Raw genomic sequence first — 22,301 nt, 5'->3', positions numbered from 1 at the left:
TTTATCTCACCTGTGCCTGTCAGTTCCTTTCCACTTGCCTCCTCCCGTGACAGTCTGGCTCATGTTTCTTCATAAAGCTCTAAGCCAGCTATTAATAACAGCCCAGAGAGTCTTCTGATCCACCTAAGAGCATATGGTGTTTTTCACAAAAGGGAAGAGAGATCATCTTCTTGACTTTGGACTTTGCTTACGGAGCCCCTGAACAGTAAGTCTGGGGTTTTAAACTACATGACATTTTACAATGTTGATGTGGGAGGAAAGTTTAGCGTAACTCCTGTTTGCCTCTGGTAGGGGGAGAATAGAGTAAGCTGGAGCTTCGGCTCCGAGAGCCAACTTCCCGCACGCTGCTCCTACCTCCCTCCAGCCTGTACGAGGCTGCTTGCACGCCGGATGAATGAATCCGAATCCGCTTCCTCTCATTTCCTTCTGGTAAATAAAGGCAGGGGGAGAAGCAAGGGACTAATCATTCCTAAATTACTTGACCCCACCGTGTGGTACGCGTGGTATTCCCGTGGCTCCGGTGAGTGCGAGAACTCACTCAGGGAAAGCGACCGCGTGGAGGGCTGCCCCCGTGATGCGGGGCTTGTCCTTCTCCCGTGTTGGAGCTTCCGTTCAGACACGGCGCCCGCCTTGTTCCAGCGATGCATCGCCTTCTTGTTTTCTTGTAGCCGAAGGCTTTGTCTTTGCAGCCTCCTTTATAATGGTTGTTCCTGAGAATCCTGAAAAGTAGGTCACTGTATTTTCTGTCTGCAAAAGGAGGACCTGCTCGGTCCTTGTGAGCTCAGCTGAAACCAGACAATCCAGTCGTGCTTCAGGACCAGCGTAGCTTCCTGCTAAGGGTGCATATACTCAGTGCTCTCGAACACGTGCGCCAGGCTTCTAAACAACATGTGGAAGGGAGGCATGACAGCCAACTGGAAGCAGGCAGACGCTGGCCTGGTGTGGAGCCCTGGCTTGGAGACTAACCCACTGTGTGAGTTTAAGCAAGTACTCAATCTCTCAGAGCCTCAGTTTCCTCATTTGTAAAATAAGAGTCATAATGACATCTTTTATAGGGGAGTGGGGTTTACTCATAATGTATGTAAGTGGCTAAGCATACTAACATTATTTATGAAATCCCTCATTTGAATTTCTCCTGAATCTTCTTAATCATCTCTTGTTTGTTTCAGAGTCAAATCTAGAGCCCCCAATGTGGTCTTTGACAGAAAATATTAATCTAAATGGTAGAGACACTGGAGGGAGGTGGGTGGGGGATGGGCTCAATGGCTGATGGGCATTAAGGAGGGCACGTGTTGCGATGAGCACCAGGTGTTAAATGTAAGTGATGAATCACTAAATTGTACTCCTGAAACCAAAGCTACACTATATGTTAACTAATTTGAATTTAAATAAAATCTTGGAAGAAAAAAAAAAGAAAGAAGGAAAAAAATAAATGGTAGAGACCATAATTGGTTTCATCTTTAGGATGGGCAAGCTGTGTGGAGGTCGAGGCTGGGGCATATGGTTAGTGGTTTGGGACATTAGTCTGTAGGTAAGATCAACGAAGATGACAAACCTTCCAAAACAATTTCAAAGTGTAAGCTAGTGTTTTGGTAAACTTGCCTGCTTTACCAGTATTCTGAAATTTGAGCTTTTGGTTATGTGCTTCTATGGTTAGAAGGGACTGGTCCCCCCTCCCCCTGCCCCGCCCCGCCCGTTGCTAGATCGATTCTGGGCCTGGAGGAGACAGAAAGGAGGGTTGTCTCAAAGAGTAGCTGCTTCCCAAAGTGTTCCCCTGTAACTCAGGAGATGAGATTTTTGCTTTCCTCTACAAGCTTTCACTATGCACACATTTATTTAATTCCTGCTGTGTGCAAGACATTGTGCTAGGTTAGCAAGGCATCAACAAGCTCTGAATATAGTAGGAGAAAGAAGTCATTCTGGGAGTCACTCTGGCCCCGGCCAGAATGGGCCTCTTCTATGGTACATGAGAAGTACAGACAGAGCACAGACAGGGCCCAGATCCCACAGGGCCTTCACACCCAAAACTGATCCACCAAAAATGGACATTGCTGGTTAGACTTCCCCTTGGAAGGCTGTAAATTCTTGGAAAATGATTCACGGATTTTCAGGGTTCCTCCCAGGGTTCACCCTCTAAGCAATGAGCTGGTGAGGCATATAAAGCTGCATCTCAGCCTCACCCCTCTACACCACACCTCCCCAATTACCTTTTTTTTTTTTTTAAAGATTTTATGTATTTATTTGAGAGAGAGAGAGTGGAAGCTTGTGCATGAGTGGGGGAGGGGCAGAGGCAGAGGGAGAAGCAGACACTCCGCTGAGTAGGGAGCCTGACACGGGGCTCGATCCCAGGACCCTGAGATCATGACCTGAGCCGAAGTCAGATACTTACCGACTGAGCAACACAGGCGCCCCCAATTACTTTTTATTGAGCACCTATTTTCTTCTAAGGCCTGTGCTAAATGCTGGAAATACAATTCTGCCTTTTAAAAAGTCACAGACTTTCATTTAACTTGAAATTCTGTTCTCCCCCCTCGCCATCTACCTTCTCAGCTAAACTTGACTCCAAAACACACTTAACTGGTTTCGGAAATCAAATCTGCACCTTAATGAATCCAAAATTCATTTGAATTATATGAATTTATATGAAGTGTGTGTTGCAGAAAGTAGTTTGAAAGGTTTTGCCAGATGCTTTTTAGAATCCCAACAGGCCTAGACAGTCACACTCTCCTCTACTCACCAGCACCCAGCCTGGAGTGGCACTCACTTGGCTGTATGAATTCTGCAGATAAAAAGCACAGACCTCACAAACAAACACCCTCAGTCTCCCTCCTGCTTCCTCACCCCATGGCAGGACAATCGTGCTGGGCTTCCCTCCTGAAACCTTGCAGAGCTGGTCCCCAGCCAGGCGCTGGGCAGTTCATCTGGCCTTGTAAGAGAGCACTACAGCTGTGATTCATGGGGAGGGCTGGGGAACTTAACAGGGAGAAGGTTGATAACATTTTGATTATTTGGGTTCCAGAAGATTTCTTAATGTTAAGTGCCTGTAACTGGGCGATTTGTGTCTTCTTGGGGGCAATGCACGATCTTCTATTTGGGGTAGGAATGTGCCAGTGGGAAATCTCAACCTCCAGAAGTCTTGGTAATGGGTCATTGGGAGATGTTTGTTCAGGTGTGGAGAAATAGTTCCTTTTAGGGCCAAGATATTTACTTATAATATCCGAGGCATGGTCAGAGATGGCCCAGGAAGGCCCAAATTGCACAGGCATTGACATAGAAAAAAAAGCACGAGAGGGACAGTTGAAGAGAAGTAGAGTAGATCGACGCGGGTCGGGGAGACCCCCAGCTCCAGGGGGCTGGGGGGCCCTAGAGAGTGTTGCCAGGCAAACCAGCCCACACGCTGCACGCCTGCCTCCATGTCCCTTTTCCACCTCTAAATCCATTTGCTTCCTATCAGCCACCTGAGTCATCACTCTTCTCGTTCCACCGTGCTAGGGGCAGGAAGTGGCCATCTTTCTGATTCCGCTGCTTCATTGTACCAACCACCGTTTGCTCCAGCACCAGGCAGCGCACTGGGCTCTCAGCTTCCCTTTTTACTGATCCTGAGATACCGCGGTGGCAAAGGGTGTGGAGCCAGACAGACCTTCCTTCAAATCCCCGGTTATCCCTGTTGTGTGACCTTAACTAGTTTATTTAACCTTTCTGCTCTTCAGTTTCCCCAAAGAAGGAAATAGGAGTGCTAATGACTCACAGTATCAGGTTTTATGTGATTAAAATCAAAGCATTTGTAGGCCCTTCCTAATGAGAGTTACAAAGAAAATCCTTTTGATTCCCTGCAAGACCGATAGCATTTCTGGTTAGCAGGTGAGGTTAAGTGCCAGGTCCGAGGCTACAGGGTCATACCAGCTAGAACCAGGATCTAAAACCAGTTTGGTCTGGCTCTAAAACCTATGTTCTCTCCTCCCTCCACTTTGCTGACTGACCATCTGTGACCAAGCACATGTTTTTGTCCTCGGTCGAAGTCCATTCTGTCAAGTTCTGACCTGCCAAGTGTTGCAGTTTTCACTTCTGACTTCCTTTATTTTGGACTCTCTGGTCTGACCCTGGCCCGAATCAGAGAAGTTGGGAGGTTGATGGAGGAGTCCTGGGTTAGAATCTAGGATCCAGCACAGAATACTGAGTGGCCTTGGGTAGTTGCTTCATGTTCTAATAGTACATAACCATAGCCTGGCACATGCTAGCCCCTCAATAAATGGTAATTATTGTACTTTACTTGAGTGACCTATTAGGTAGAAATGGACAGACTTCAATTATGTGTCATTTTTCAACATGTGTCTCTAGGGAACTTTGCTCAATATTATCTTGACCATTAGATAGTGATGGAAACAGGAGTAGGATGAACAAATTCTTGTCAAAAAAAGAAAATATTTTTGAAATATGATTCAAGAGTTTAAGACTATAAACTCGAATCCAATGTAAAGTGTTTTTCTTTTGATTGAAAAAGAGACTTTCCAAAGTATGTTCTGTTCTTTGCCTTGACCAAGAATCCATGCCTAATAAGGGGGAAATAGAAGAGGTTGAGAGAAATTGAGAAAATGGTGAGGTCCTACTTGGTGGTGGGAGCAAGCCATTTAGCAAATGCACACTTCTTATGGTTGCAGAAGTCAGAGTTGATTTGAGAAGACACGTTTTACATAAAAACAAGATTGTAAAGGTTGTAAAGGCAAGAGCCTACAAGCTCATGGCAGGAGGAAGAACAGGAAATACAGTGGAATTCAACTCCCAGAGACCAAAGTTCATTGCTTCTCTCTTTTTGTCCAGCTTACTTTGTGGGATACCACTATTCAACCACTCGATAAACAATGAACAGGTCACTTTGAATTAGATTATTTGGACTCTTCCCGGAGTCAAAAAATAAATACAAATTTAAAAAACTAGATAAGAGAGTATTTTCAGTACAATATTCTATAAAATAATAAATTGATTCCCAGTGCCTTCTGGAAATAGGGAAAGGGAAGGTAGGTAGAAGCATTGCAAATGAAGTGATAAATTATTTGCAGTGACCTGAAATTTCAGCATGAAGTATTATTAGGCCCAAAATAATCTGGGATGTCTTATATCAGAAATTGGAGGTTATGTTAGTTATGACTTTTAAATACTACATTCAAGATAAGACCATGACCTTGAAATAGTCACACTCAATATGTTCTAGCATACTCTTAAAAGTGTCCTAATTTGTTTGGAATTTATATTTTTGGTGCATATTGTATCCAATAAAAAACACTAGGAATCATTCTTTTCCCCTGAAAATTGCTGCTGCTACATAGCTTTTCCCCCCAAAAGAATGCCCATCCAATCCCAAAGAAAAAAACACCTGATTACAAAGTTTCTAGCTAAATAAGAACTAATTAGACAAAACGTAAATCAAAGTACAGTGATAGTCATAATTTTAATCCACAGTAAAATCTGAGCACGTTAGTAACTTGTGATGATACAAGTCTGTGTCCTCCCAACGACTTAGATCTAAAAGCAGATCTATCATCAAGTAGAAGAATTAAACAGGAACCACCCCTATTCCTGCTGATCGTGAGCATTTTGAATGAGACAAGACCATGTTCTTTAGCCAAAGAGACTTAAAATGAACTCAGACAGCTAAGTTTATCAGTGAAACATTTTTTTTTAAAGATTTTATTTATTTATTTGACACAGAGAGAGACAAGCCAGCCAGAGAGGGAACACAAGCAGGGGGAGTGGGAGAGGAAGAAGCAGGCTCCCAGTGGAGGAGCCTGATGTGGGACTCGATCCCAGAATGCCGGGATCACGCCCTGAGCCAAAGGCAGACGCTTAACAACTGAGCCACCCAGGCGCCCCTATCAGTGAAACATTTTAACTGAAAATACGTAATTTGTACTTTTTCACATAAGTTACATGTTTTCATTAAAATGTTTCATGCATGAATCTAATTTTCCCAAGTTCATACTTGTTTAAATGATTGGTTTAGCAAAATAAAATCAGTATACGTTACTTTTGTATGTATGGAGAAGGAAAAGGACTGGCAGTTTTGAAACTACTTTCCTTATTTTCTAAAGTTATATAAGCAAGCAACGTCCTTTTTTTTTTTTCTTTAAAGATTTTATTTATTTATTTGACAGAGATAGAGACAGCCAGCGAGAGAGGGAACACAAGCAGGGGGAGTGGGAGAGGAAGAAGCAGGCTCGCAGCAGAGGAGCCCGATGTGGGGCTCGATCCCAGAACGCTGGCATCACGCCCTGAGCCGAAGGCAGACGCTTAAAGACTGAGCCACCCAGGCGCCCCACAAGCAACGTCCTTTTTTTTTTTTTTAATGATTTTTTAAATTATATTATGTTAGTCACCATACAGTACATCCCCGGATTCCGATGCAAAGATCGATGAAGCAACGTCCTTTTACACGAAAATGCGAGAAATAGAAACAGCACAGATAAAAAAATTACATATAGTCCTTCCTTCCAATCTTGGCCTCGGTGATCATTTGTAGATATTTCTGTTTCTTTTCTTTCTTTTTTCCATATTTCTGTTGTGAAGTTTAACGTACATACAGAAAAACACAGAAAATTTATATGTACACTTTAACAAATGGTTAAAAAGTGATTGCCGGTGTAACCACCACCCAGGACAAGAAATGAAACAATGATGGGAGCTCCTCAACCTGCCTTACCCCTCCCTTATCCTCCCTGAAGTCACCCCCTCCTGACGTATGGTAGCCAATCCCTTGCTTTTCCTGATAAATTTACCTCCTACACTGTTGCCATACACATATGAGCCCCTAAACTGCACACTTTTTAAAAAAGATTTATTTTATTTATTTTAGAGAGAGAGAGCGCAGGGGGAAGGGCAAAAGGAGAGGGAGAGGGAGAGAATCTCAGGCAGACTCCACGCTGAGTGCAGAGCCTGAGGTGGGGCACGATGTCAGGACCCTGAGAGCATGACCTGAGCCAAAACCAAGAGTTGGATGTTTTAACCAACTGAGCCACCCAGGTATCCCTTTGGTGCCTTGCTTTTTAAAACTTCAATATTATGATTGTAAAATTTACCACTGCTTTTGTATGTAGCTGTAGCTTAATTTTCATTATTATGTAGTATTCCATTATATGAATTTATCCATTTTTCTGCTAATGGGCATTTGGGTTGTTTCTAAGTGGAGAATTTTATGAACAATGTGTGTCCTGGTGCGGATATCCATGCATCCGGTATATACCTAGGAGTATAATGGGTTGTCATAAGGTATGGGTTTTAATCATATTTAAATATTTAAACATAATTTTCTAGGTAGTGTTTTTATTATTTCATTGTTGTAATAACCAGCATTTCATTGGATAAATAATCTTCCATTTGTGCCTAAATTTTATAGCCTGGTCTTTTGTAATAAATTTACTCCTCCATTTTCTAATATGTTCATAAAAGTGATACAAAATCTTAAAAGTTAAAGAATTTAGAGCAGACATACAATCACATGAGCTATGGTCTTACGTAGACAGTGAAGTTTTGTTCGTTGTCATAGAAGATATTGAAGCAAATATATTTAAAATAATTTTTAGGGACATTTTTGATTCAGTTGTGTTTGACATACAACATCGCATAAGCTTAATGTGTAGGGCATACGGGTTTGATACATTTATATTGCAGTATGATTGCCATAGTAATATTAGCCAATACCTCTATCACATCACATAATTATCATTTCTTCTTATGCTGAAAACAATTAAAACCTAGTCTCTTAGCAAGTTTAATATTTATGATACAGTTTTATTGTCTATAATCACTGTACTGGGTATTAGGTCTTTAGAGCTTACTTACTAGTTGCAAGTATGTATCTTTAAACAACATTTCTCCCTTTCTCACACCCCCTGAGATATGTTGTTTAAAGAACATGGTGAATGCTTGCCTTGCCAGGAAAACCCTAGAATTCAGCTTAACCTTTCTGTTAAAGTTTCAGTGTTCAGCTGCACAAATCCTTGATAAATTAAAATTAAAATGTCATATTTTCCAAAGCCCACTCTTTGACACCTTCCTGACTTCTTTGAAAGTAATTTTAGTGTTTGTCCTCCACTTCGTATACTACCTCACTATCCAATAAAACCTTTTTATGTGCTTTGACACAGGGACCGAGGTTGCTAAGAGACCACCTGTGCTGAGTGCACTTTGTTCTGGCCAGAGTTTACGGAGAGAACACCAAGGAGCAGGGCTACCTACCACTACCTGGGATTAAGCCAGGTGAGAAACAGGTCTCGCCTCCCTCATCAGTCCCCTCCAGCTCTCTGGTCTTTCCCACACTTCCTATTTCAGACTCTTGCTGTTGTTGGAGGAAAGTGAATTGCCCCTCGGAGCACAGATTAAAGAAACACAAGCTGGAGGCCATGAGAGCGGAGAAAATCACTTTGCCAACCCATGTAGTATTCTCACCCCTTGTTTCTGAAACACAGGCAAAAGGAATTGTTGAATGTCAGGGAAATTCTAGGTGTTTACTTTGCCGGTGACTGATGTATAATTTGGGGCATGCCATTCCCTCCTCCGGGAATGGAGCTAGTTATTACAGAAATTAACCAAGCTTCCTAAAATGGGAGAAGACACCACCATCTAAACCTCATCTATCAACCCTCTCTCTTACAACTCAACCTGCCTTTTTGGTTTTTGAGTGAAAGTAGCAAAAAATATTCTTCTACCCCAACATTGCCCCTTTTAAAAAAGTATTGGCACTCCTTTTAAGTTGAGCGTATAAAAGGCACTTTGATGCAAGTCTTTGAAAATTGCTTGATTTATTTGACCTTGCATTCCTGAAAAAGGAGTTCAGAATGGTTCTAAACTCCCTACCTGACAGGCATTTGGCAAAATGTTCCAACAGTGTGCTACACAAAGCTCACATTAATACCTTTTTTTAAAAAGATTTTATTTATTTATTTATTTTTATTATAAGAGATAGAGACAGCCAGCGAGAGAGGGAACACAAGCAGGGGGAGTGGGAGAGGAAGAAGCAGGCTCATAGTGGAGGAGCCTGATGTGGGGCTCGATCCCATAACGCCGGGATCACTCCCTGAGCCGAAGGCAGACGCTCAACCACTGTGCCACCCAGGCGCCCCACATTAATACCTTTTAAAATTCCATAATACTTTTTGAAATTCCTGCTATTTGTATAAGCTATTTGATTAACACAGAAATGTGGAGATTAAATGTTTGATATCTTATTAAGTGACTGAAATAATGAGAGAGGATCTTGAGGAAAGATCAAGACAATGAAAAAGACCTTTTGTTGTTTAATTAAAAAAAACATTTTATCACCTGCCTTTTTCCATGTCTTCAAATTCTCATTTCCTGGTGATGCTGCCCATACAGATTGGAAGATGGCAATTTCACTGATGCCAAAAGAAATGATGGTAAATGACTTTGTAGATAAGATTTCATGAATAAACTGACAAGAGAATGGTCATTCTGATAGTTCCTTGAGCTGTTTCTTTTTCTTTTTCTTTTTTTCTTTCTTTAAGCTTTTATTTATTTATTGTCAGAGAGAGAGCGAGTGTGAGTGCACAAACAGGGGGAGCGGTAGGTAGAGAGAGAGGGAGAGAAGCAGACTCCCCGCTGAGCAAGGCGCCTGATGCGGGGCTCAATCCCAGGACCCTGGGATCATGACCTGAGCTGAAGGCAGACGCTTAACCGACTGAGCCACCCAGGCTTCCCAAAAAAGAAGCTTTTTCTTTTTAGAAAGAAAGGCATATTTGACATGTAGAAAAATGTATGATTACGATATAAAGTGGTTAAAATGAGTAGGTGGAAAATATTTTAATTCATTGGGGGAAAGGGTGTATACAGGTGTGTACAGATGTTCCCTCATCACTATTTCTTTATGGTGCAAATATTCCATTGAGTTTAAAGAATTAGGATTATAAATATGTTTTTTTAAAGATTTATTTATTTGATAGAGAGAGAAAGAGAGAGTGCACGCGCACAAGCAGGGGGGGAACAGCAGAGGGAGAGGGAGAAGCAGGCTCCCCACTGAGCAAGGAGGCCAATGCGGGACTAGATCCCAGGACTCTGGGATCATGACCTGAGCTGAAGGCAGATGCTTAACCAACTGAACCACCCAGGTGCTCCTGTAAATGTGTTTATTTCAGGATACTTCTCTCTTCCCCCCCACCCCAGGGAGCAAGAGCATTCTGGATAAGATGTGTAAAAACTGGATATTAATGTCTACTACTATTCCCGCAAGTCCAGAAGATGAAATTATTGGAAGACTTCTAAAAATTTTGTTTGTTCTCTTTGTCGACTTTATGTCTATTATATATGTCATTGTAACTTCCTAAAGAGCTGAATTCCCTTGCTTTACATGTAAATTTCACATTAATTCCACTGAATAAAAATTTGTAGTTCAATATGTTGAGTGATTTTAATTTGATCTCCAGTTATTCTAGAAGCCAAAAGGACATTCAATCAAAACAATATTGTGTATTGTTTAGAACCTAAGGTTTATAAAACATCGTAAAAATTAATGTCTTTTTTTCCCCAGAAATCTACACTACCGAGTCATAAAACTTCTTGACTTCTTAACACCATTGTAATTTGGTTGGTTGATTAAAATTTGTAAGTGTGAGTATGGGTGATATTCTTCAGGATGCATACCTATGTGAAATTTTGTCTGGTTCTATTTTTAACATACCAAGCTTAACATATGATAATCTTTCCATACGATATGTCAGTAGTTTATACTCATTTTCTTATACACTTATCTGTGTGGAGGTAAGTATGTTTTTCTGAACCCTGGACAATTTTGTGTTCCTATCAACAAAACTTAGAGTTAGGAATAAAAATACCGTAAAGAGATTCTTTTAAGAAAATAGAACTTGTAAGAGAGGAGAGAAAACAGGTGCATGTGTGCCGATTTTCTATTTGGGTCTAAATGCTCCCAGCATGTCATTTAATATAAGGCTCACAATAATTCTAGGAGGCAGGTTTGTTGCCCTTATTTTACAGAAGGAAAAATGGAATGTTGGGAGAATTATGCTAGCTTGAAACCAAAACGAGGAAGCGGCAGAGCCAAGTCTTGGGGCTTTGCAATCCACATCATGTTGCCACTAAAGGTAAATAGTAATAACACGAGTGTGATTAAATACCAATCGGCAGAGCTCACCTTTTTTTCACAATAATGTTTCATTCAAGCCCCTAGGGCTGTATTTTTGCATTGCCCCTATTTCTTTTCTTTTCTTTTTCTTTTTTTTTAAAGATTTTATTTATTTATTCGACAGAGATAGAGACAGCCAGCGAGAGAGGGAACACAAGCAGGGGAAGTGGGAGAGGAAGAAGCAGGCTCATAGCGGAGGACCTGACGTGGGGCTCGATCCCATAACGCCGGGATCACGCCCTGAGCCGAAGGCAGACGCTTAACTGCTGTGCCACCCAGGCGCCCCACCCCTATTTATTTTCTTATTCCACATTTAAAAAATCTTTTATGAAAAAGATCATTTACCCTGCTTGACAATGCATTCTCTTTACTTGTTTTCTTGATTTCCTCATTTTCTGACTGTTAAAATGTAACTGTTGAACTTCTGCTTTTTAAGCTTCAGAAAAGCAAAGGTCACTCTGTCCTTTAGACTTTCTGACTTTTTACATTGGACACATATGCTTCACAAAATTCTGATTTCTTCCATGTGATGACTATTTTCTCGGATTTGTCCCAATCATTAATGCAAGATTTCATAAGAGGCCCAATGAAGTGTGAAAGGACTCTGGGACCTCTGAGACTTATTACTTAACTGACTCTTACTTAACCTTTCACTGGTGTTATGTATTTAACCATAAGCCGAACAGAGTCGAACTATTTGAACATCTGCTGGAACAGAAAATCTTACTTCTACACTATACATTCACACCCTTCCTTTTGGATATAAGGGTCAAGTCCTGTTGATGTAATGGGTTTCTCCCCACTTTCCTCTATTTGGGATTTGCTGGGGCCTGTTATCAGGTTACTGACAGGGGAGTAAAGTCACTCCATCATCTGGAAATTGTTTTTCTTCCCTCTCGTCTGCTTCCAGGCAGTAGACAATGTGGTTAGAAGCATTGACTCAGACTACCTGCATCCAAATCTGGGCTTTGCCTCTGACCGTTCAATAACCCTGTGTCTCCCCTCCCTTACCTAGAAAATAAGTGCCTGTATCATAGGTTTGTAGAGAGGATGAAATGAGATGACCAGTGCAAAGCGCTTAGCATGGTTCTTGGCGTACGAAAACCTGAAGCCGTGATAGATTGGTGTTACCAGCATCCTCGGGGGGCCACAAGTGACTTGGCTTCCCTCAAGCTGAATGTTAGCGGGTCTCAGTTACCTGCCTGTCCTACACTTCCCCCTTGCCCTTAGAATGACCTCACATTAACCCGTTCACTTGGCCTGCGAGTGTGACTGTGGCCCCTGGGCCCCAGCATAGTTCTGGGCAAGGTGTAGATCTAAACCCATTGACACTGCAGGGCTCCTTTGGTGACGTTATTTGGGGACCTGGGAATTACAACTAGATACAATACGACTTGTGACAACAAAGGAACATTGATAAATATCTTTTTGCAATAAGTAATCAGAGTCTTGGCTTTGTAATTAGAAATAGATGGCTTTTTTTTTTCAATGTTCAAAAATATTCCTTCTGGACGTTTTTGCCAGGCATGGTGCTGAACAGCCAGGTCAAAGTAGTGAAGAAAGCATAGATTTTCTGCTCCCAGGGAGCTCATAGTCCAGTGGGGGGAAAATGAATGGATACCTAAAGGGTGCAACTGCCACTGGGTGAAGTCGTAGACAGGACATGCCTGGGACGTTAGGGAGAGTGTGGTGTTGTGGAGAACGTTCTGGGGGCTGCTGGAAGCACCAAGCCCTGGGATCCTGTTAGACATGCAGAACCCTAGCTTCGCCCCAGACCTACTGAATTCAGAAGCTGCATTGTAATCAGATCCGCAGTGATTCATATGCACGGTACAGTTCGAGAGACACTTCTGTGGAAGGAAGCTCCCTGGACTAAGTGTTCCTACTGTCTGGCTAGTGGACAGATATGTGACCTCTGGGCAAGTTGCTTAACCTCTCTGGGTCTCCTATGTCTCCTGCATTAAAATAGAACAGAATGAAGAAAAACCAAAAATGGCATATTAGCACTACCTGCTTTGCATATCACATAGCAATATTGTGAATTTTAAATGAACTGAACCGAAACACATAGAAATGCATAACAGAAAACAGTTTTATAAATCTAAGATGTCATAATATTGAGAACCCGGAAGTAACTCTGGGAGGTAAGGGACCTGTGACTCCCTTTAGGAGAACTGGAAAAGGATTGTTCTCGTAAATGGCAGCAATGACCACCATGTGGATGTATGTCTGCAGCGTGGATTAGGCAACATGTGTTTTCTTGGACGAATTTCTGTGGAGTTTCATAGAACTTAATGTCCACGAGCGCTGTCATCATCAACCCTCCGGCTGAACCGGATGGTGTTTTTCTAACTTGCCACTAATACGTATGAATTGTCCTGTCGCGCCTGAGCTGCTGTGTCTGCATGCTGTCACTTTCATAATCTCTGTAGCAACGTAAGTGGCCTTGCATCCTTCCCAGCTCTGTGGTCCTTGAAGCCTTTCGGAAGAGAGGTCAGGAGTTGCCTGCTAGAATCCTCGTAATTCATAAATGGCAACACCTGGAGTTGGCGCACACTGCGCTGAATGTTTTGTGTACATTATGCAGTGCAGTCTGTGCTAACAGATCTATGAGTCATTTCCAGGTTGCAGGTGAAAAGCCACAGGCTCAGAGGCATCCAGGACAACGCCCAAGTTCACACAGGATACCCTGACTGTGGTGACACTGCTGAAAGTGAGACAACCAAGACCCTCGACTCAAAATGATCTGCCGCTAGAACCCTGTCCTTGACCATTCAGTTATCCTCCCGTCAAGCCGGAGAGGTTAATTGCCTCACTGGCTCTTCACTTGGAAGGGCAAGACGTTTGCGCTAAACGAAGCATCTTACGCTGAGGGATGCAACAAGTAAAATGCAACCTGGTGCGTATAAGCTATCGCGTTGTGAAACCTTGCAACGTGTTGACTGTCCACCTTACAGGCACCTGTCTTTTCTAAGGCTTCTGTCTGGAATAAAATGGCGTATGTACTCTCCAGTCATCGAGCCCCATTGTTTCATGTTGTCAAATACGAAGTCAGCCTTTATCAAGAGGAAGTCTGAGATTATTGTACTGCATTCAATGTACAAAGAAACATAAGTCGTATCCATAAAATCATTTCATGACAATTTTTTAATAATTGAAAAAATCTCAAATGCCATTTTGAGCCATTTGTTCCCAAAGAGCTCACAAGTGACATCTTGGTAAATGTGCCAACTGCTTGGGTTTCGTAATAACTTCTTTCAAGTGACAAGCACTCTACAGTTTATGCAGTACTTCAGTGTTTCCTTGAAAGAAATGACTTACTAAACGAAACAAAAAATAAGCCAGGTAGCCATTGTGAAATAGAATGGACAGTTGCTAACTCTGGGGTAGGACTGAAATGAACTGCTTCTGTAGAGACTGGGATCGAGGTTTGAAAATCTTAAATGTGTGGTGTTTGTGTGAGCACGTAGAACAGGTTTTGGTTCTGGTTGCTCTCTGCACGATGATTATTTGCTAACCTTACTGGGAGCGGTCCTACTAACTGAGCTAGCTGAGGGCACGTTGCCATGTAGGCCAGTCTGGGATCAGCAGTGAGCCCAGACTTATTTATAAACCTACAGGAAAGGGCCCTTGAGTGTGCTCTGCCTTCTGACTCGGAACGATGGTGAGAGAAGATTAGTGAGAGAGCACGGGAAGTCCTTGATGGCCAACTGGGTTTCCAGCCTGAACCCTCTGCCCTTTCTGCCAGGAGCTGGCTACAGGCTGTTTTCTGGATGGTCAGTGTCCCTGGACTGGGGTGATCTCAAGGTACAGAGACTGACCTTTGGGTGTTGTTTACGAAGTTGATTATGACTTGCACTATGGAGATCATTGGCTCAATAAATATTTAGCAAGTACTCATTGCCTATCCGGTAGTGCTGTAGGCACAGGGAGAGACTGTGGGCCCTGTCCTCATAGAGTTTGCCTTCTGGTGGGGGAGGCAGACCACAGACTGATAAACTCACGAGAATTTCAGGTAGTTCTGAATGCTGTGAAGAAAATAAAACAAAGCAATGAGAGAATTTATGTGGGGTAAGAATATTTTAGCTAGGAGGACCTAAGAAATGTTTCCTGAGAAACCAACATTGGAACAGAGCCTTGACTGATGAACAGCCAGCTGAATGGAGACCTGAGGGTAAAGACTTCAGGTGCAGAGAACAGTAGGTACAAAGGCCCTGAGGTAGGCAGAGGTCAGGGAAACATTAGGAAGGCCAATGTGACTGTTGCTTAGTGAATAAGTAGGGACTTAGTTTTTCAGCATTGGTAAAAATCAGCTTCTATATAACTTCTTTAATATTTGTTGCACAATGTGGATGGTTACTGAAACTTTCTCATGGCAAACTGTAAAAAGAATGTGAGCATACCTCATGTTCTGTGTCCTTTGTACTGGCACACGCCACAGGCAACGGACCCTCTCTGAGGACTGGGACTTTTCCATGGTTACCCCAGGCTGACCGTATCCGGCCCCTAACTTGTCGCAGTGCGAGGCAACTTCATTGCTCTACTCGTTAATTTTAAAAGCTGTGTTTTTAGGACAGCTTTTTAAAAACCATAAGCAGAGCAAAAATTGTGTCTGCTGTAGTTTTTTAAACAACAGCTTTATTATTATAATTCATTTACCATACAATTCATCAATAAAGTGTAAAATCCCGTGATTTTTAGTATATTTACCGTGTTGTGCAACCATCAGCACAATTAATTTTAGAACATTTTCACCACCTACAGAGAAATCCCATTAGTACCCATCAGCAGTTCCTCCCGTCTGCTCCCAATGACCCCTCCCCCAGCAGCCCTAGGCGACTACCGACTCTCTGTTTCTACAGAGCTTCCTAATCGGGGCATCTAATATAAATAGAATCATCCAATATATATTTTGTATTTGGCTTCTTTATGGCCAAATAATATTCCATTACATGGATACATCACAGTTTAGTTATCCACTCACCAGTTGATGGATGTTTGGATTGTTTCCACTTTATGGCAATGATGAATAGTCCTGTTAGGGACACTCATGTATACATTTTTTGTGAAGACATATGTTTTCATTTTTTTTTATTTAGATATTTACCAGTTAGTGGAGCTATTGGGTTATATGATAACTCTACTTCTAAACCTTTCTTTTCTTTTACTTTTAAACTTTTGAGGAACTGCCAGACTATTTTACAAAGGAGCTGCCCCACACCTATGGGTTTTGAAAGGTTTTCTTTTTATCCCTAGGGGGAGAAAGAACACTAAAATAAATAAATAAATAAACAAATAACTTTTTTTTTTCATTTGAGGGAGAGAGAGTGAGCGGGGGAGGAGTAGAGGGTGAGGGAGAGAGTCCCAAGCGGGCCCACGTGGGGCTTAATCTCAGGACTTTGAGATCATGACCTGAACCAAAATCAAGAGTCAGACGCTTAACCGACTGAGCCACCCACGTGCTCCTAGAGAACATTTTTGTCACCTTGATAATCCTCAGGATTTCAAATATTAAATAGGTAGATCATGAAAAAAGGCTAAAGATGAAAGCACATGCACCTTTCTCTAGATTTGATTTGGTTTTAAAATCTTTAATTATTTTCTTTAGATCTCTATCTTATGCTATCTAGCAATCACAACTTATTATTTGGGTTCCTTATCACCCATTTCATTTCAAAAAGTTAATTGCATAAAAAATTCCTGACATTTCCTTCAAGTACCTTAGGTCCAATAAAAAAAAATCCAGGTTAACATGAAATACTTTTTCAGTGATGGAGATTAGATTTATTTGATTACTATTCATTGGATACCTGCCCTAAGCCAGGCATGTTCAAGGTGCTGGGTAGTTTCCTCTCTGCTTTCTACTTCAGAAGATTCACTTTATTAGCTATGTGGTTGTGGTTGGAGGAATACTGTGTAGTACAAATGATTCTTTTTTTTTTAAGATTTTATTTATTTGAGAGAGCATGTGAGAGAGAGAGCGAGCATGAGAAGGGAGAGAGGGCAGGAGGGAGAGGGAGAAGCAGGCTCCCCGCTGAGCAGCCCGAAGCGGGGCTTGATCCCAGGACCGAGGGATCACGATCTGAGCTGAAGGCAGACGCTTCACTGACTGAACCTCCCAGGCGCCCCACAAATGATTCCTGTAGTTTGTTTTCCATAAGTGGACTCTTTGCAGATTGAATTTTTGGCTTTTGGTATTTATCAGCTGCGTACTTCCTGTAACATATACTCTTCCAGCTGCACATAGTGAGTCCAATTTACTGCAGATTATCATTGTCAGCATAACGACAGTTTATCCACCCCACAGCAATATTCATTTCTTGATTATCTGGTGGTATATTGTAACACTATTGGTTAAAGAATCTGTTGGAAAATAATCTTGACCAGCCAAGGAAAAGTTGAACTAACAGCCTTTCCAAGAATTACATCTAAGCCAGAATTCAGCCCTTGAGTTCATTAAGACTGTAGTTGACAGAGAATGGACCCACGTCGATACCTGAGGAACGACTCGTCTTCTTGGTTAAAAGGCTAATTTTCAGACTTTGTTGCTGGACTTTGTTGATTTCCTGGACTGGTTATCATACCTGACTGCCACTACAGAAACTCTTCTTAAATGAATTTCAAGAGCTCAGATGCAGGTTTTGACGAGGTCTTCTTAGATGATATTATACATGACAACCATTCATTATCACTGTAAATTTGTCAGTGGATAGACGGTCCCTCTTCGAGCTATGTTCAGGAGAGGTAAGATCAGAGCCCTAGCTGGGTTTCTTTGGTCTACACGTGAGAACAAGCACTCAGATAGCAGTTACTATGTGTTAGGCTTATTCTAAGCATTTTATTTGGTTTCATTCACTGAATCTTCGCAACGACCATGTGAGATTATTCTCATTTTGCAGATGAGGGAACAGGACCAGGAAAGATAAGGAACCTCATCACGGTTGCAAAGCTAACAGGGAGTCTTGGTTTGTGCTCCTGTTTCTATTCCCTCTGCCTCTTATTATTCAACCCCATGGAGCTTCTGTTTCTTCATTTGCGTAATTAGTAGACTGTCGAGTGTGAAGTTGTACCTGTGAGTCTCCAAGGCCCACTCCAGTTCTAAGACTCGGTTAAGATTAGCAGTCTCAAAAGGAGCATTTATGACCATGGGTGGCTAAGAGAAATAATCAAGCCACAGAGTATCCTGGGAATGTTAAAGTACTCAGAAGCAGCCTCTTCAAGCCTCCGAGGATGTTTGGATGGAAGGAAATGCCCATGATTAACGTTGTACATAATATTGAGAGTTCATTCAGCTTCTCCTTGGTGGGTATGATCAATCCAAGTATTTGTCCTGTGGGTCCTACCGCTCTAGGTTTAGAGACGCAGTGATTTTTCTCTAATACAGGGTGCTGGATTTGTGGGTAATAGGGCTGTTGGATGCCTCTGTCTGAGCCAGCCGTACATCTCGGGTTCGATGGTTGTGCGCTTGTTTCTTCCAGAGGATCTGGCCTTCCTCTCGGGTCTCTTTAGCCTAATAACCAACGCTGATTCTTCTTGCTCAGGTCAGGCCTATTTCTAGTGAAATTTGAGCGTTTTCTCTGCAGGCACCACGACTCACTGTACTGGTTCTGAATGGGCTCCTTGCTCTCTGTCTCTGCTGCGTATGTTCACCCAGCTATGACTGTGTTACCCAAACCAAGAATCAGAAAACGTGAATCTAACAGAAGAATTTTGTACCATTTCAAATTGCAAAATGAATCTCGGAGATAGATTTTAGATTTGGAGTTTTGGGGAATTTTTTTGTGTTTTATTGGAACAATGAATATAATATTTGAAATTTGGCCTATTGTAGAGGGTTCCCTGGTGTGAGACACACTCCCCTAATTTTCCAACAATCCCTTATAAAGCTCTTAGGGGAAACCTGGAGGCCATCACAAACCTTTCTTTTTACCAATCCTCTTGTGGTAGTTCTTAATCTCTCAAACTGGTCCCCTTATCTTTTCATAATTTCATACGTTTTACATTTTCATAAGTTTTTTCCTCGGATGTTTAATCGGCCTCCTAACTAGCCTCCCTCCCAGTCTATCCTCCGATGTGGTTTCAAGGATTGACCATTTCGAAACACAAATCCAACCGTGTCACCCCGCTGTTTAGAAACCTTCAATGCTTCCTCTTTGCTTCCCTGAGAAAGACTTCATATGGAGACAAGAACTCACACGGTCTAACCTGTTGGAGAAGATATTTATTGTGTTTTGGCTAGTCAGAAATCCAATTTGCTTTTGGAGAATTACCTCTTCTTCAAAGTACTCTCAAAGTGCCCCATGTTCCCCTAATTGAGAGATGGTAATCTTGCCCAAGCCAGGTCAGTAATACTCTTTCCTCTGGGACTCTCAATCTGGAACAAAAACTTGCAAGGATGGAGAAAATAGTCAGAGCCCATTCATTTGCTGATGAGACCGTGAGTCCCTGCCAAGTAGATCTCTAAGTGGACTCATGTCCTCTTGGGGTCTCCATTTACGCAATCCTGCCGAGAGATGGGAACCGTTGCTTGCAATCTAAAGCTCTATTCTGGTTTACCTTCTACTTCCCACAAATACTTTATCCTTAAGCCTTTGTAATTATGCATTGTAGTTCTCAGTGTAGTCCCTAACATAAGAGGCTCTTATGCCATTAAGACTGCAAATGCTCTTCCCTCTCTCTTGGATGCCTCCCTCTCCAGCCAAGCTGTATTTCTGTTTCTGTGTTCCCTTAATGCAGCATGAGTACCCTGACTGAGGTACTTAGCACATTCTCGTCACTATTCGCCTGTTGGTTTTCCCTCCTAGACTGCAGGACCCTTTGTTTTTGTCTAATGCCTGGTACAAAATAAATGATTAAGAATTATTCGATGACTGAGTAAATAAGAATAAATAAGAATTGACAGTATATTTTCTAGTTCATGCATGGAGATTTGTGTTACCAACAACAGATTTCAGAAGATGGGTTGCAAGTTGTAGATGATAGAATCAACATAGATTGCATAGACTAACCATAACGTAAATTGCGGTTGAGATTAGGGCAAATTTATCAGAATAAGGGTGGTGATGGTCACTAAGTCTTGTGACAAATACATAGCATCTGTTTTACTAGCTAATTTTTTTTTAACTAGGTGAGTAATTTTAAAACGTTATTTTAAATACAACTTGGTTAAGTAGCGTAGTACTTAAGAGCACAGACCCCCGAGTCAGACAGCCTGGATCTAAACTCTGTATCTCTGTTTTTTCATCTGTAAAATGGGGGAAATAGTACCTACTTCTTAAGTAGTGGTTCTGGTCATCTCCATTTGCCACTCTTTCCCACTCAATTCAGTTTCTGCCCTTCTTTGTCCTGCTCTGTGCCCAGGAGACCCACAAGTGGTCAGCACCTGCTGGACTCCCTCAGTGCCTGGCTTCTGCTCGGCTTTGGCCGGTGGTAAGCACCATCAAGAGGCATGAGAACAGACAGAGAGGCAGGGGTATTCTCTCCACACTCATTTTGGCACTTTGTCTCTGACACTCAAACTATGTCTCTTCCCAATTCCAGCTCCCTTCCGGGGGTTCCCTCCTTTGCCAGCTCTGCCTTCCTAAGTACTGGTAACACTAGGTCTTCCTTTTGTTACATAAGGGAACACTGTCGTCTTTGGGTGCTTCTTGCTTATGCCTTTAACCCTGCCCACAGTGCTAAAATTATTTCCCTTAAGATTCCTTTGCTTGACTCTCTGGAATGTCTTCTGTTTCGTGTCTGGAGCTTGACTAATACACTGTGTCAATAAATTGCTTAAAAATGTGAGCTATTATTATATGTAATTATTAATATTGAATGTTTAATTATTAAATTTAAAAATGAACATTAAATACCATTAACAGAACATATTTAAATTAAAGTAAACAGATAATTATAAATATTAAATATTGTTATGATATTAAAACATTTATGGCCTCAATTGGGTAGAAAGCAGGATTCACATCCACCTTTAAAATAAAGCAGAAGACTTCAAACGTGTTTCAGCTGTGCAGCTGGTTGTTCCGCCTGTGGTTTGGAATAACTGCCAAGCTCTTGGCTGGAAAGTTGGAGAAGCTGCAGGGTGTGGGTAGGAGGGAGAGGGCCGGGCACACCTTTCCCGTGCGTGCGCCTGAGCTGGTGGGAGCAGTCTGCTCGTGCTGTTAGGCCGATACCATTTGCACTCTTCTGCCTGAGTCCAAACTCTTACAGAACGTGCTTGACTGTGCACTTTCGTCCCTCAAGGGTGTATTTTTTCCTCTACAACGTCTAGTTTCATAGGTTAGCTACCATGTTCGAAACCAGGCTCAAGAAGCCAAAGGAGCAGCGTGTTGCCTCATTCTCAGGCGACCCTATTTTCAAACTCAAAAAACGCAAATGTTTACTCGCCGAAACCGTGTGGTAAACTATTTGGATTGTCTATGATTTTGGACCGCATAGACCCTGTGCACAGAGTAGAGGTCAGGCTTTTTCACCTACATCATGTGGTGGAGAAGAGAATGCTGGAACTTCCCATCTGGAGCTGAGATGTTGTTTGGGGCGATCTCAAACTTTGTTACTTACTGCCCATAAGTCAGACACTCAGGCAGAGAACCATGAACAAAACTGGCACGGTTTCACAAAAACGTTCCGTTCAGAGGTCTTATGTTGATTTTAAAACAACAGGAATCAATTCCACCTGCATCTTCCAAAAAAGACATTGAATTCATTGGTACATTTGAACCTGACAGCCTGCCTTTGGGATTAAACCCTTCTCCGGTGATCTGTTATTCAATGTCATCATAGATCGTATGAGCTGAATTTGTAACAGACACGATTCCATGAGAGAATTAAAATGTGAGAAATGGTCTGAAACTGTCCTGGACACATGAGGGAATTTTCTCCTTCCCTCCTTCAGTACATTTCCGGAGGATCTCCTATGCCCAAGCACTGTGCTGGGTCCTGAGATAACGCTGTGAACAGGGACGGGCAGGAGCCATACGGCCTCGACTCACGAGTGTGGCCCCTGCACTCACACTGCCTGTCTGCTTACAGCTCGGCAGCTTTGTTGCTCTCTGACTTGGGGCAGCTCACTGAACCTCATGGGGCCTTAGTGTCCCATCTATAAAATGTAAACTCTAATTAAATATATATATATATATATATATTATATATATAT

The 22,301-nt window shown here is 42.1% G+C and overlaps 1 protein-coding gene across 2 annotated transcripts; it reads left to right on the top strand.

Annotated features, from left to right (window-relative positions):
- Positions 1 to 108: 108 nt before the first annotated feature.
- Positions 109 to 10,385, top strand: MRLN (myoregulin). Of its 2 annotated transcripts, XM_019795105.1 has the most exons (4): positions 109 to 205; positions 8,139 to 8,250; positions 9,367 to 9,407; positions 10,171 to 10,385. In XM_019795105.1, exon 4 carries the CDS (start codon positions 10,194 to 10,196, stop codon positions 10,329 to 10,331), a length of 138 nt encoding a protein of 45 aa, XP_019650664.1. In that variant the 5' UTR covers positions 109 to 205; positions 8,139 to 8,250; positions 9,367 to 9,407; positions 10,171 to 10,193; the 3' UTR covers positions 10,332 to 10,385. The 2 variants fall into 2 exon arrangements, with proteins under 2 accessions (XP_019650664.1, XP_019650663.1); XM_019795104.1 differs by lacking the exon at positions 9,367 to 9,407.
- Positions 10,386 to 22,301: the final 11,916 nt, after the last annotated feature.

Source organism: Ailuropoda melanoleuca, chromosome 6 (genome assembly GCF_002007445.2).
Source record: "Ailuropoda melanoleuca isolate Jingjing chromosome 6, ASM200744v2, whole genome shotgun sequence".
Classification (NCBI taxonomy): Eukaryota; Metazoa; Chordata; class Mammalia; order Carnivora; family Ursidae; genus Ailuropoda; species Ailuropoda melanoleuca.
Note: the sequence above shows the minus strand (reverse complement) of the source record. Positions and strands in the feature narration are given on the sequence as shown.